The sequence below is a fragment of the Myiozetetes cayanensis genome, unplaced genomic scaffold (genome assembly GCF_022539395.1).
Source record: "Myiozetetes cayanensis isolate MyiCay16 unplaced genomic scaffold, myiCay2020 scf14, whole genome shotgun sequence".
In the NCBI taxonomy this organism is placed as follows: Eukaryota; Metazoa; Chordata; class Aves; order Passeriformes; family Tyrannidae; genus Myiozetetes; species Myiozetetes cayanensis.
In genome coordinates this window covers 3,497,041-3,513,213 of record NW_026087048.1, presented here as the reverse complement: position 1 = coordinate 3,513,213, position 16,173 = coordinate 3,497,041, and the positions used below count along the sequence as shown (strand labels likewise).

General features: G+C 44.5%; 1 protein-coding gene across 3 annotated transcripts in view; it reads right to left on the bottom strand.

Moving 5' to 3' along the window:
* SIN3A (SIN3 transcription regulator family member A) overlaps positions 1-16,173 on the bottom strand; it is a 32,217-nt gene that overhangs the window by 10,840 nt on the left and 5,204 nt on the right. For 2 of the 3 annotated variants that reach the window (XM_050309218.1, XM_050309219.1), the window contains exons 2-11: positions 12,637-12,857; positions 11,005-11,181; positions 9,520-9,626; positions 8,740-9,022; positions 6,454-6,705; positions 5,646-5,798; positions 4,630-4,788; positions 3,268-3,357; positions 1,766-1,884; positions 14-224 (exon numbers count right to left, since the gene is read on the bottom strand). In XM_050309218.1, coding sequence (XP_050165175.1) covers positions 14-224; positions 1,766-1,884; positions 3,268-3,357; positions 4,630-4,788; positions 5,646-5,798; positions 6,454-6,705; positions 8,740-9,022; positions 9,520-9,626; positions 11,005-11,181; positions 12,637-12,825 — 1,740 coding nt within the window. In that variant the 5' untranslated portion in view covers positions 12,826-12,857. The remainder of the gene's footprint in view (positions 1-13; positions 225-1,765; positions 1,885-3,267; positions 3,358-4,629; positions 4,789-5,645; positions 5,799-6,453; positions 6,706-8,739; positions 9,023-9,519; positions 9,627-11,004; positions 11,182-12,636; positions 12,858-16,173) is intronic. The other variant, XM_050309220.1, reaches the window with a different exon arrangement.

Here is a 16,173-nt window from a genome sequence, read left to right as displayed (position 1 = left end):
ATTCCCATCTTACCTCTTTACACAGGGGAGTCCGCCCTGTGCACTTGGGTTGCTGGTAGCTCTTGGGCAAGGCTCGGTAGCTGGAGCCCAGCCTCTTACAGGAGGCATAGTCTATCTCCATGGCAATCCCCTCAGTAGCCCGTTCCTTTGGATACGTCTCCATGTGAACAGACTCTTTATACCCCAGGAAGTTTTTAAACCAAGTGAACAGTTCTGGGAATTTCCTAAAAATAAGAGGAATGAAGTGAGAAACGAGCTGAGTAGCAATCAAACAGTGCTGAGCTGTGATGCTGAGGCTAGAACTGATTGCTACAGCCAGCGCCCAAGACACCCTTATGAATTATCAATACTGTGTGAGAGAACTCTCTCTGCTCAGTCCCACTTCCACAGAGCCTGACCAGATGAGAAGCAGGAACCTGTTGTTGATCAGGTGGTGGACTGCTCTCTTGGTGCAGCTAGGGTGCTTTGGGATTAGTGTCAAGCAAGGAAAAGCAGCCAGAGCTTTCACTGCAAGGACTGCACTCATGGCAGGGTCACATCTGGGTCTCCCAAACTACCCCTATAGTGAACTCATGCCAGATGCCTAGTTGTTTGCCAATGTTTTGAACCTTAAACCAGACCTTTCCTTTCCAAAAGCAGCAAGAAACAACTGAAAAGAGATTCTGTAACTACACAGCAAAAGGTTTCAGTGCTGAGCAATTGCTTCAACCAGACTATGCAGAGAAGCTCAAATCATGGAGAAGCCTTTGCCTGCAAGGTCCAAGTTCACCTGTTTGTAAAGTTTCCTGAAGAATTTATTAGTTTAAAATACTGCATTTGTTCAAATCCACTCAGGCAATGGACTCATTTGTTCAAATCCACTCATCCAGTGATACAAGGAATTGAACCTGTTACTGAGGTTAATTGAATCACTGCTTATTCATTGCAAAAGATAATGTCCAACTCCAGAATAAAAACCCCTGTATTATACCTTCCCCAATGCAGATATTCATCCCTAATGTTAGCAGCACAGGCAGTAGATGAGAGAAATACAGATTTTTTTTTTTTTTTGGTCAAATACTGTACCTTACCTAAAGGTAATATCCTGCTGATGCCTGACTAATTCCAGTGGAGGTACAGAGCAAGTGGAAGCTCCCTGGGGCAGTTTCTTTGCACAGTAGCTACTGTAATAGGGTCTTGAACCCAATTTATGTTGCTACTGCCTTCTCCCTTGGAAACAGGAACTCAGTTCACAGGCAGAAGGATCATTAATCCTGCTGCCCAAAGTTGATGAGAGGATATCAGTTGGTTTTGGTGAATTAGTTAAGAGTTGTTCTGTACACTACTGACACTCATGGAAGTCACAGTTCCTATTTAAACCATTGTGTTCCTTAACATTTTTGGCTTCACAACAGAATTCAGCTGCTTTTTGGAAACTTCAGTGAGTTTACATCAGCACTCTGTTGTTGTTTTCTTTTTTGAGGGACACTTCCTATATAATTAGGTAGTCAATCTTTTCTCAAATGACATAACCCATAACTCCAGAGGAAGAAACTGCAGTAACAGACTGCTAAATAATTTTGTTTGTTCTTCTGGGAAAGAAAGAAACACAGCAAGCAACACCAGCACTGCTCTTGCATGCTGGGTATCCCTCTCTCTCAGATAAGGAATACAAAGGGCAGCGCAGAAGATGATGAAAGTTAATGTTTCTTTCCCAGCTTCACAACAGAAACAGACCAAGAAGATTAGGCTTCTTGCCTCGTGTAAGGAAAGGGGCTGGACTTACCCGAGGAATGGAGAAACCAACTGCACAAGCTCAGCCCTGGAGATCACCTCCTGGTTGAAAATAACCAGGCAGCGGAGGAAGTTTTCATACGCTTCTGTGCTACGCAGAGCTTTGCGGACCTAATGGAGATGAGAAAGGAGAAAAAGAGTAGCTGTCAGGTGAGATCAAACAGGGTGAGATCCAGGAGACCAGGATTTGACACTGTGCCTCTCACTGTTGCACACAAGTCTTTTAAGTGAGCTAAACATAGAGAACTTGCCCTGCAAATAGGGCCAGACAAACTGGTACTGATGAGAGCCATCCCCATGCTGGGGATCCCCTGCAACGTCAGCTCTGGGGCATTACTCTAAAAAAGGAGTTGCAAGTGAAGAATTAAGTCCTTCAAAGAACCCCCTAACAGCTGGATTACAAAATCACAGACAACATCAGTCACAACTGCAGCACCACAAACCGACCCAGGCTGCCTTTCAACTCCAGAGAACATTTCAAGTAGGGAGCAGAGGTATGAGACCCAGGCCCTGGGTAACAACACCTCTCCAGCCTCTGCCTGCTTCCAGCTTGGATTATCACAGACAAAAAAATCCTGCTTCTGTAACCCTGATCTTCACAGAATGAGGAAACCTAACTATTCATCCTGACACCATTACCTTTCCCATGAGAACAGTTGGATCTGTGCATCAGACTGAGATCCATCATTATTAAGAGATTCGTCATTACGGCTATAATTCCACAGCAGGGCTTTCTAGGTTTACTCATGTTAACACCTACACATCCCCCAAGCAATAAATTTGTTCCAAGTTACCATTACCTGCTCCCCAGTACGCTGCAAAATTCAACACATCATCAGGGAGCAACCAAGACTGTCATCAACACGTCAATATTACTTTAAAAGATTGTTTTAAGTTCATTCTATAATCCCCTCTGAACTGTAAGGAAATGAATGGACATCTTAGAGAAGACACCAAGGTACCACTTGGAAATATTCTATATTTCCTTCACTTGTTCTAAGTCAGCAACAGGTAACAACTGTGCAATTAATTAGATTAATATCTCAGGGGGAAAAAAAAAACCCAAACCAATGTAAATGTGAATCAGCTGCTTTGTAAGCTGAGCTCCCCCACTGCAGGCAGGTGGTTGTGGATGGGTACAAGCTGTGCCAACACAGTAAGACATGCCATGCACATCATCAGCTGTACAGTGATTTCATAAAGGGAAAAACAATTTGGAGTGTGGTTTACAGTAAAAAATTCCCGTTCCTGGAAATAAACTGCAGCAGCAGCGGGTGGAAAGCTGGAGAAGGAGCTTTGGGGAAAAGACACATGTAAAAAATATCACCAGCTTTTAAAAACTGACTTAGGGGTCACAGGATACATCTGAGGTCAAGCTGAGAAATGTTGTCCGGGGGGTGTAAACCTCACATACTTCACTGTGATAAAAATCCAGATGTACATAAACAAAGAACATACACCAACGACATGGAACCTCTGCACCCCATTTCTCACCTTCTCAAAGAAGAGAGATTCTGTCCCCACACCATGCTTGCTGGCTTCTGCCAGAGACTGGTCTTTTAAACCAAGCAGCTTCGGTTTCTTCTGTTAAGAAAAAAAGAAAGAAGGGCAAGAAAAAATAAAAGGGGTGTTCAGCAAGTTGAGATCATTTGATTATCTATCACAAACAGGTGTCAGCTTCCTGACCCCACCATGTGCTTTCAAATAAAAGAAAGGTTGCTTTTTTGGAAGGAAACAACCACTAAAACTTGTACTACAAGTTATTAATGTTAATAAGTAGCATGCAACTCCAAATACTTGTATTATACTGTTGCACTCTTTTCTGTAGCTGATTGAAACAATCACGCTACACCACATCTTATTTTTCTAACTAGTTTGCAAAACTACCAGGATAAACGTTTTTTCCTATCGCTCATCCAGTTCTGTAAGTCTTACACCTCCAAAGAATTATTATAATTTTTTTCTCTCTTGCATTCCACTGCAAGATCCTTTATTTTCCCCATACCAGCTCTGCACCCTCCATCCTCAGAAAGGCTGAAAGCTGCCTCCAAAACATGTTTTGTTTTGCTGCTCTTGATTTGAAGAGGAGGAGAAAGGGCAGAAGGGGATGTAAATCACTGGATTTAAATGATACAATTATGCCTGCTAATGTTTTTTCATCACAAAGCAAGATATACTGCCTTCAAATAAAGCAGGCAAACTTATCCTTCATGCATAAACACAAAGCCACCTGGCCACAGGACCATTTTTGTTACACTACAAAGCCTCAGTTCTCTCACAAATCGTGCGTCATTTGAAAAGGGCAAACTCTGCTGAGAGAATAATCATTCATCATTGTATTAAAAGGTTTATCACTGGAAAGATGAGCAAACACGATTCCACTGCATCTGCTCCAAGTTCTACTACAACAAAGCTTTCAGGCACACTTTTATCTTTTCCTCAGCTTTTCTTTTCCTACGTGCCTTAGGAACATTTGCTACAAATTTTGGACAAATTTATTTTGTGGCATTACTGACACTTGTCTCCACACTCACAACTCCCCCTCATAAAACACTGCTAATAAAAGTATGTATTCCTAATAAAGTGGTGAAAGCCCTATTTTCTTAAGCCATTAAAGTAACTATTTCCACCCTCAGGCACACATAACACCACCAGTTTGCAAAAATCAGAGGCAAAAACTTGTGCTTGGAAACAAGGACTCACAAAAGATTCCCTTAAAAGACAAGCATTAGTTTCCAAGTTCTCAAGCTGCAGTCTGCATCACAAAAATCAGAAGGTCTTGGAAAACACACCCTGCTCTGCCACAGCCTCCTGGAGCAAACAGATGGATGCTGAAGGAGCAGCACATGCTCTTACCTTCACGGGAGGGGTTGCTCCAGTCCCTGAGTGCCGTCGGATCTGACAGCCATTCTGGTTGGGTCTTTGCTGCTTGTTGTTGAGCTGCGGCTTCTTCACTGTGCCCCCGTGATCATTCCTGACTGATTCCACTTTCTCTGCAGTTGTCTTACTCAACAGCTTGTTCAGAGACAAACCCATGAGACCATTAGGGCCGAGTTCCACACAAAATCAGAGAATCACATAATGGTTTGGACTGGAAAGGATCTTAACGGTCGCTCAGTTCCAGCCCCCTGCCATGGTCTAGGACACCTTCCACTAGACCAGGCTGCTCAGAGTACCACTCAGCCTGACCTTGATCACTTCCCTGGATGAGGCAGCCACAGCTTCTCTGGGTAACCAGTGCCAGGGCCTCACCACCCTCACAGGGAAGAATTTTTTTCTAATATCTAATCTAAACCTACTCTCTTTTAGTTTTAATCCATTCCCCTTTATCCTCTCGTAAAAAGTCCATCTACATCTTTGTTTTGGGCTCCCTTCAGGTACAGAAGGCTACAGTTAGGTGACTCCTAAGTCTTCTCTTTTCCAGGCTGAACAATTGAAATTCTCTTGGCCTTTCCTCACAGAAGAGCTGTTCTATCCCTCTAATCATCTTGGTGGCCTCCTCTGGACTCACTCTGACAAGTCTATGTCCTTCCTGTGCTGGGGACCCCAGAGCTGGATGCAGCACTGCAGGGGCTGCACAGCACATCCAAGCTCTAGATGATCAAAGTATTTTCCTGCAGTTACAGCAGTCTTAGAACAATCTTTTTAGGCAAAGGAATTGCATTCAAAATAGAAGTTTTTTAAAAAACAAGTTACAGCCAGAAAATACAGTCTTATCCTATGACCCCATTCCCACATTCACTAAAAGATCACTCCATAAAAACCCAAAACAAACCCCAAGAAACAAACAGCAAAAGCACATTTTTCTGAACTCTGGCTACATAAAGATCAGTTTTCACTAGGTATTTTAGCCCATCTCCCAGACTACTCACCACAGAGCTGTTAGCATCAGGCAGGAACTGCCCAAATTCCGAGAGCAGATCCTCCTGGTTCTTGAAGAGTCGAGCCACCTGCGCGTACACCTCCTGCTCTGTCAGAGCCGGCGTGTAGTTCCCTCCTGCCTCCTTGGCATTACGCTGCTCCTTCTGCCAGAGGAAAGAGAAGGGTCAGAAGAAAGGATGCACAAACTACTTAAGTGACAAAAAAAATATAAACAGAACCTTGGTGATACAAAGAATGAAAAAACAAAGGTCTCAGCATCTTACGTAAACCATCATGCTACTTTAATAGTATGATTTTTATATATTCTAAATATCTATAGCTATATATACTATAAATATATACTAAATGCCCAACTTGCCCTGGACTGGTAGGACACTCATCAGGAAGGGTTTTTTTTTGCTTTTAACATAGAGCTGCAGACACGTTGTCTCTTCTCATGGAAATACACCAAATCTGATTTTTAAACAGGCATTTCAGACACTTCCACACAAGGATGAGGAGCTCAAATCTATTACTTCATGCTGCTACGTAATCTTTTAACTTGCAAGAATTCTGCTTAGTTTAAGCAGAATTCAAGACCAGGCTGGACAGGGCTTGCAGCAACCTGACCTAGTGGAAAGTGTCCCTGCCTATGGCAAAGGGTTGGACTAGATGATCTCTAAGGTCCCCTGCGCTCTATGATCACTTGATGGCCACTGCTAATTCAGCAGAAGACCCAAATGCAAGTTTTGGACAGACACCTCCCCAGGGCAGAGAAATAACCACCCATAGACCCAAATTCCTATTTTTAACATTCACCTGATATGTATGGAGGATCTCCAGGAAGGCTTTGTAGATGTCTGGCTGTCCCTGGAACCGATTCTTGATTTTGTTGACATAGTTGATGGCATGATTAAACTCCACGGGCTGATTGTTCTGCAGGGATGGTGTGGTTCCCAGAGAGATTGTCACAGGCGTGTGAGGCTGGACCGGTGGCGAGCGTGGTGATGCGTACGGTGGAACTGGGGGAGTTTGCTGGCTGGCAGGAGTATGTGCCTGCAACTGTGATGGCTGAGAAGAAAACAAGCTGTGTCAGAAATCAGCGGATATGTTTGGGATAAAGGACCTTTTAATCCACTTGCAGATAGGTAAATACTTAGTGGGCCAGCAAAGACAAAACCGCATCAGGAAGACAAAACACCAGGACCATTCAAGCTGCTGTCATTAAGTTGATTTCCCTTGCTAATTCCTTTGGACTGAAACCTGACAAGAGACACAAAATACCTCAAAAATTCAACAGAGCCATAATACATAGGTATGGTTTGCTCCATCACTAAGTTATTTTGCCCCTAGTGAAGAATTCTGGAATGTATAGAGGCAATAGCAAGGGAAAACTGGAATTTCTTGACCCAAAGAGCAGACAGCAAGTATTTCTTTTGAAAACTCCCAGTGGACAACAAACAGCTAGGGGAAATTTTAGTTTTGAGGTGGCAATTTTAAATGAAAATGGAAGTACTTATCCCCCTCATCTTTTAAATTTCAAGACTTGTACTACACAAAATTTTCAGGACTGACAGCATAGACAACTGTCTTAGGACGGCCAGAAATATCCTGTTACAAGGTCCTGCCTTGCTCATCTACAGCTTTACCTGCCTGGTAGGGACATTACCTCATTATTTAGCCTGTCCCTCAGGTTCACTTTAAAGTTTCAGCAAAGATAGTTCAAGTTTTTGCAGGTTGATGGGGAGAAAACCCACTTATCTCACGGGGCTAAGGAAGAGGCTGCTAGCTCTTCACTGAGAGCATGTAATACTTCTTTAGAAAAGATACTTGAAATCTGGCACAGCTAAGTTCATTCTGGATTGATTTGCAGTTTCCAACATTGCAAACGTCTTAGCATGGGGTTTTTTTTGCCATTTCTGAACAGGAGGTTGCATGTCCCCACAATGTTTGTCCAGAGATCAGCTAACTGCCACATTTTAAATCCTGCTGCTTTTTAACTGCATATTCTCCCCCTTTTTTTCTTTTCCAGCCAACTATTAGCTAACTGTGCAGTTTAGGGATTAACCCTTGAAACTTTAGAGATTCTTTCCCTACCTAAGGCTCTGAAATATTTCTGCATTTTGAGGTTAAAATCTATGATATTTTATCTAGAGTAATCTCCACGAATGCCTATTACCATATTCTGTTTTCAGTCATGTAAAATACACCCTTGGACAGCAGCATCTGGATTACATCTAAACCAGAGTCAAATTCCCTCTGTTATTGAAAGGTCTTTATTTTGGGCACATACACCAGTACCAACAGTCAACATCACTGTCATCTTGCCTAAATTCTTGCCCTGTAGATGCGCTGCCAGCACCCATCCAGCTGATTTCTGAATTGGACTCCTTTACAAAAATGATCCAATCTGAAAACAAGACTTCAAGCAATGCAGAATCCTCCCAATAACAAATCAAGGTTTCCTAAAGGCTTAGTTGCCCCAAGCATTTGAAAGTATACACACACTTTCACACCAAAAGGAACGTCTTTATCACAACCTCTGTGAGGAATTTCTTGGGACTTAATTTATTCTAAGACAATACACACAAAAGCAGGCAGTTTATTTTTTCACAGTGTTTTTAACTAGGAACCTTTTTCCTAGGGTTGCTGAATCACTCCCTGAGTGTTGATACAGAGGAAGGAATAAGACAACCTCTGGGATGATCCTTTGGGACCTTTCAGTGGGACAGAGTTCTCCACATAAGAATTCTCCATTAGATTTTCTCCCTTATTACCTTTAACCTAGGAAACAATGCAACACGTGTACCGTTCACCAGATGCTCCCAGTGTCTTTCAGTTCTCCACTGACAGCAACAAGGCTTTTCCAAACCCTTAATATTTTGGAAAAGTTTATTTGAATTGCTGTCAAATTAGCTATGACTGCACCCTGAAGTTGGAAAATGAGGAACTAATGCAACAGTGGAAGCAAAATGTGTGGAAGTTCACAAAGACTACGGAGAAGCAGCGTGGAAGTTAGTTTTTCACTCTCTAGCTCCACGCCAGCTTCAGCTGGAGGCAGCAGGTTCCCTGTGCTATCAGTGTGGGTCACCCAAAGTCTCTCACCTTGCTGATTTTGGCAGGTGTGGGCTGCGGTGCCGGCTGTGCTGGTGTCGGGGTCGACTGCGCTGAAGGCTGCGATGGATGCTGCGGCTGGGGCTGTGGCTGGGGCTGCAGGCCGTGAGTGGGGATCTGGTGAACCTGCCCCGGGGTTGTCACGTTCACCATATCATTGGTCTGCACCTCAATCTTGTAACCAGGTGGCAAGAAGGTGTTGAAACCCATGATCAAGTCTGGGTGGCCCTTGAAGAGCTGTGATACGCGGCTGATCACTCCCGGAGTGTCGATACTGAGGAAGGAACAACATCACAACCTTCATGATCCTCTGGGACCCTTCAGTGGGACAGAGTTCTCCACACAGGAATTCTCCATTAGATTTTCTCCCTTATTACCTCTAACCTATGAAACAATGCAAAACTGACTCCTATAAACACGTTGCTGAACTGAAGAGTGATATTAGCATTATTTTATTAGCCCAGTCGGTATTTTATAATCTACAAGATCTAGTCCCAAGTCTGACCATTATTATTAATGGGCAGACAACCAGACAGCCAGATGAATCAGCTATCAAGGCTGAACTTGTGAACTCCCACTCTAAGCAGAGATTTAGTATAAATGAAGGGATGCATTTAATTTTCAGAAAATAAAGGACACAATTGCTTTTACATCATTGTCCAGGTATGTTACTCTGCACACAAAGGACAGAATTTAGCTCCTGCCGTGTACTCCCATGTCCAAATACACTCTTTCTAACCTGGAAGGAAGAGGCAAAATGCAGCTCATTACCTTTGAGACTTAAATTCCTTCATAATATCCAAGAAATCATTGTAGACCTGGGGCTGGCTACCAAACTGCAGCTTCACCTGGTCAAGGTAAGATAATGCATCCTCCACCTGGAGACAGACCAGACGGGTTATATTAGCAGAGAAGTCTTGATTTCACCTCCCATTGTTCTGTGAAACACGTGTTATTTAAAACACAGCTGTCAGCCCTGAGCCTGGGCAAGGAATTAAGGAGCAAAACGCTCATGAGCCTGGTTAGTGTGCTACCAGCATCATTTGAATAACAGGTACTCACTCCCCACTCCTGCCCACGAGATATAACTGTACCAAGAAGAGACAAAAAGGTGAAAAAAAGCGCAACAGAGATCAGCAGAATTACTCAGAGAAAAACATATTCCAAATTTACCATCACTGAAGTGACTGCTAGGATAAACAGAACTAGACCGAGTATTTTTCCTGCAGTCATATGTGGAAATTATTATGGAAGTCTAAGAATAAGCAGAAAGTGGAAATGAGATATTCAGTGTAGTAGATGTCTGCCAGGTACATGCTTGCACTTCTCTCAAAAAGCCAGACATTTCATTTCGACATAGAAGGGTTTCGAAAATGGCAACTGTGGGCGGTAAATTGTTTTACACCTCAAACAGCAAGAGGTTTATGAACTGTTCGTGTACCAACAGAGGTACTGAAAGAACAGTCACATCCTAATGCGAGAGCTCTGGGTCCCTGTGCCTCAGCCAGCCCACATGCTCAGCAGCTGCACACAGGACCTCTCTTCTGTCTGAAATGAAACAACAGCAAAGGAAGAAAGACTCATGCATAGCCCCAACCTTGCATTACCAAAGGATTTTCCATGGATTTCACTGGGAGAAAGAACTACTCTTTTAGAAACCGTTTTGAGAGCTCTGTAGAAATGAAATGTCCCACATTCAGCAAAAGGGTTCCACCAAAACCAGAAAAGACTCACAAGTGTATTTGGAAGAGACTAAAGAAACGGACATCAATTCATATGTATGCGCCTTCTCCAAATGTGGCTACTTACAAGGGTTATTTTTGGTGGACTTTTCTTCTTGTTTAAGGATTTTACAGCATGTAATCTGAGAATAGAGGCTTCCTTACTCCCAAATTACTCCCACACAACCACCCACATATGCCATGTGTTCAGAAAAGTACCAAATGTTTTGGCAATTTAACCCATTCGTACAAATACTCTAAGCAATACTTTTTCCTTCCTGCCCCAAATCTTCTTCTAGCAAGTCCAATTTTTTTAATATGGTATTTGAAACAACAGGGTTTTAGCAGAAAGAGAAGTCCATTTCTGCATCCAATGGACTTCCAAACGTGAGAAGAATCTAATCATTGTCAAGAGAGCTTTTAGAAGGTCACCAGCTGGCTTTGCAGAGAGGTAAAAGGGACAGAAAAAGGTCCCTGGGTGCCCAGTGACTTAGGGAGAGGTTGTTTTACTTCAGGCAGCACTGCTTGGCCATACCTTGAGCCTCTGGAACTGCTGCTGGCCCTGCACGGGCACGGCTGGGGGCGTGGGGTGTGCGTGGCTCTGCACCACCTGGCTCCCGTGGGGCTGCACTGGCGCGGGGTGGTGGTGGCCGCTGTGGACGGCGGCGATGGCCGGCCCGTGGCTGCCCGAGCCCTGTGGCACGGCCGACACCTGGCAAGACAAAGAGGATGTCAGTTATGGCTATGGTTTTGTGGCAAAAGAGTGGGATCAGGCTTCCCAGACCCAGAATTTTAAGGAAGCAGAAGACAGTCAGTTTGTGCTTTAACCATGACTGCTAATGACCTTACTCAAAAAACAGCTATTGTTTTCTTCAACAAAGACCCAGAGAGACCTAAAGACAAACCAAGACAACTCTCATCCTATACTCCAAATGCAGGAGAGCCCTTCCTGCAAACACGTTCCAAACACAGGTTGTCCCCAGCCTGCACTCTCACTGGCTGTCCAGTATGTCCACTGACATAAAGGCTTGCAAAAGGAGGGTAAAATGCGATTTTTAATCCGACAGAGCCAAGGTTCTCTCCATTCCCTACATATCACAAGCAATAATCTGAGTAAATGAATCTTTACGGGCTTCCACACTCTTCACGTTCAGTTGGGGTACTGAAAGTCAAATTGTGCCTCTCTGGCATCAGCAGGCTCAAGGGAAAACTCAGCTTGGTATTTCCCCTAGAAAAACAGGGAATGGAACAGAAGGCATGCACTTTTGGGTCTCCTTCATACCTTAAACCAGGAAAGTTTCAATCTGGAAAATCATTTTCACAAAGCTAGTTTTCCATTCAAGCCTCTTTTAGATGGGATGTACTTTATTTAGTCCTCGTGAACAAGAAAACATTTGCCTGCTGATCCATTCAAGTTCTTTTTAAGAAGTATTACCAGCATCAACACACCCTGTTCCAGCCCCTGCAAGGGTCTCCCTGTAGCTCTTTAGCTCTGTGGCTCCTACTATCAGTATAAACATCCCTTCTACAGAAGCAAGAATGAAGCTGTGTGTAAAATCAGGCACTAGACAGGGAGAGCAGCCCACCAGCAACACAAGTGTGGAAGATGCAACACATGCTCTTTCACTGAGAGCTATCTCCAGTGCACTCTTTAAGGACAATTTTTTCCCTGTTCCCAACTGCCAGCTCCTTGCAAAGATGGCAAGAGAGGGAAGAGTGCCACCTAATGACTCTGGGCTAATGTTTTCTGAAAAATTTCAATTTTCCTGAAAGTCTTCAATCTAAATGCTGATCTAGTCTGTTAAGCTTAAGATCACCCAAGATACTGCATGTCTGCTACAAGAACAAAACTTTTCCTGCTGAAAAAATAGAAAAATGGAGGAAAAGCCCTCCACAAACCTGCCTCTAGGATTCAGAGACCAGCGTCTGAGAGAATCACTGAAAGAATCATGTTCAAGAAAGCCAACATTTTTTTGTGAATGAAGCCAACAGTCCTAAAGCAAGCGCTGAAAACAAGGTGTGTGGTAAAGTACATTGTCCAATTTGGTTTTTTTAAGGAAACCCCGGTCACTAAAATTAAAACCTCGCCTCAAATACAGAATTCTGCGGTGAAACGACACGGTGCTGGCTCGTCACAGAGCTGTGGCTGAGGGATGAGCACACGCACCTGGTAGCTAGGAGTTACCGAGTACTGGATCCCCGTGGCAGACTGCATGGTCTCCGAAACCGCCTCATAGACCGGCGGGGCCGGAGCGAGCACACGGTGCTGGTGCGGGAAAGCTTCGGTGCTGCTGGTGATACGTCTCTGCTGCGACGCATACACAGGTGACTCCTGCTCATCCAATCGCCGCTTCATTCTGAACTCATGCTCGGGAAGCGCTACAAAACCTGTTAGAAACAGAGCAGTTAGCAGAAGGAATCGGACCCATCGCTCCCTTCCAGCACTGCGGGTGATGCTAAGATCTCCGCAAGCAGGCAGGGCAAGTTTCTGTCTACTCAGGTACTGATATCTTAAGATGGGAAAGTGAAATTAAAGATTCAGCTTTCAGCACAAAAAATGCAATCCTGTCTTATCGCAAAAAGTACAGCCTTACTGTCGTTATCTTCAAAGCTAATGATTTCTTCAGTCTAACTTTAGAGGGGGCATCTCAAACGCACGCAGACCTTGAGCAACGCAAAGCTCACGAATGCAGTGTTGAACACAACGGGTTGGGGAAGGACGCGTTACCTAAACACATTGTACACTGAAAACAGAAAAAAACCCCTCCTGGACAGTCCAGATAGGATGACAGACAGCTGTGAGAGATGCTTTCAAACATGGGAGGAAGGAGGCAAAAAGCAGGATGCGTAATCAGATTCTGAAGTCACTTGCAAAGCCCCAAAGTGCTCTGCATTTAATACACACGTGCAACTCCAGGGAAAGCCGAAGGTCCACTACACCAGGAGTATTTTGGATACCACATGCCACACACCCGTGATCCTGCCAGCACCCTGGCCACGCTCAGTAGCACCAAGCCAAGGCGTGTAAAAAGGAGCAGTGCTAGCAGGCACAGTGGCTGGATTCCTGCATGCCTGCCAGGGATGCCAATAAGCACGGATCAGCAGCTCTCTCACTTACTCCCCAGTATTTTTCTTCATGTTCCTGCCCTACTCCAAGATGGTTTCACACAACTTTATTTAATTCCAAATCTGACAGGTCATTCTGCCACTGTCCTGCTCCAAAAGGACCCACAAATTCCTGGCTCTGCTGGACTTAACTGCACATCTACTCTTTTCTGCAAGCAAATTCCAGTGCTATTTTCTGTCCATTGATAGTTACTGCCATCCTTGAGATGTTTTCTGCTGTTCATCAAAAGCATAGGCCACTTAGGGTGTTTGTGGGACAGAAAACAGAGTGAAATCCACGCCTGCCTTCTGCATCAGGACCTCCCCAAACCAAGGCCTTTTCAGTTTGGTGCAGTTAAACACATTCACTGCTAAGGCAAACATATGGATAAACAAGAGGGAATGACATTCCCCCCAAAATTAATGGTACAACGGCCAACTAAGCCAATCCACATCTACCCAGTCAGGACAGCTCTTCACAGTCTAAATCTGTCATTATTCAGATAACCCCCAAATAATTTACTAATATCTCAGCGCATGTCAAATATGGGAACAGGAGCCAGCAGGACAGAGGTGCAGAACGGATCAAGGTGGGCTTGAGAAGGAATGCCTTCATGAAAGGGTTTCCCCCTCTCTGACATAAAACATCGATCATGGAAAGATTTGGATTGGAAAGGACCTTAAAGACCATCTTGTTCCACCCCCCTGCCATAGGCAGAGGCACCTTCCACTATCCCAGGTTGCTCCAAACCCCATCCAACCTGGCCTTGAACACTTCCAGGGATGGGGCAGCCACAGCTTCTCTGGGCAAACTATGCCAGGGCCTCGACACCCTCCCAGGAAAGAATTTCTTCCCAGTATCCAAACTAAACCCTCTCTGCTAGTCCCTCCTTTCACCTGGATGGGGTAGGACAAGAAAGAAGATGACTTCATTTCTTTTTAAAGTTACTCTTTAACCACTCAAGAGGCCCCCAAAATCACCTGGCTGGTTGCAGGCAGAGGACTCCTTGCCCCAAGTAATGCTCTTCAACTGCATTTTATTTACAAGTTAAAAACCCTAAGTAGTCCTGACCTCCAGCATACACTCAGCAAGCAGAGGAGCACACTCCAGGAGCTCACTTTGCTAACAGTGCCTGCACTGGTTGTCTGTTCTACTGGTCACTGCTGACAAACGAAGAGCCAGGCAGGTTAACGTGGAGCTACTCCGCTCAGGCACAGTCCACATTTAGCTTTGCAAAAACATAGTTTTATGCTAATAAGGCTGAGACTAAACTGAGCGAATCTGGACACATACCAGCCTCCCACCATCAGAGCTGGCCAAGATTTTGCATGACAATGGCTGACTGCATGAGTAAAGTCTGGGCAAAGCTTTGGTGGCAGCTATTTATAACCCGCTCACCAACACGGACACCCTTCTGTCTAAACATTGTCCCCTCAGCCAGTCCTTCCACTTGCTTTTGATCTCCCACGCTGGTTCACCCCTTACACTTTCAAGATACGTGTATAGATTCACGTGGTGTGTATGTGGTGTGATGGCTGTTCAGTGTCCCACCTTTGGGTCTCACTTTCCAAAGCAACACTCCACATCTCCACTTCAGATGGACTAACCAACCTCTAAAGCACAGGTTGTTTGAGGGCAGAAGATGGTTGGGAGACTCACGTGCTCTCATGAGGATTAAAATGCCACCTAGGCTACCTGAAGAGACTTTTCCCCCCGAAGCCATCAAAAGTCTCAGCCCGTGAGGCTGTGTGAACCATGATCAAGGATCCATCACCACAAACACAGCAGCAGCATGAACATCAGTTTTTGAAGCTCCTGATTCTTGCAAACCAAGTGTAGAATCCTCCAGAAACCTAGTTTACTGTATGGTTGATATTAAAACTTCTGTTAAGTGAAAATTATAGCACATGTAGGTTCATCTTCCCACTGAATTCCACTTCACCAACTGAGCTTGGACTCTGCTTCTGTCTAAGCACTGGACCGAATTCAGCGGTGAAGTTTTGTACTATAGTCAATATAGAGTAAATATTATAGGTAACAGTCAACAGCACTGGTCAATCTTCCTAGATGACACCATGCTAAACTCCCTCCAAGGGTCTGCATCCACTGGCTCACAGCAAACCAGTACTTACTGAAGATTGCTAACTGACAGGCTTTATTAATCCTAGCAGAGGTGATCTTGAAGCTCTGCTGTACCTAGACAAAGACTAGTGATGACAACTCTGCATCCACGACCACCCCAACTCTACAGGGAGGGGAGAGCAAACCAGTATCAGAGCAGTGACTGGTCTGCATCCTGCAGACAGAATTATAATGCTGAATGTTCCCAAAGTGCATTCATTTCCACACTGAAGTCCAGCTGATTTTGGCCTGGCATCTCCCACTGAGCTCCTCTGCTCAAAAGCTGGAGAGATCTGTTGTGCAGCAAGTCCCACCCCTGCTCCAGTCCACCAGCCTGCTGAGGAAGGAAGGCTGAGATGAAACCCAAGACTAGACATGTAATTTTGAACTGATTTAGCCAAAGCCTGATGCTCAAAGGGGCAGTTCCACCCACTTCCACCCGCCATGACAACTGATTTCTCTCGGCTTCCTTAACGA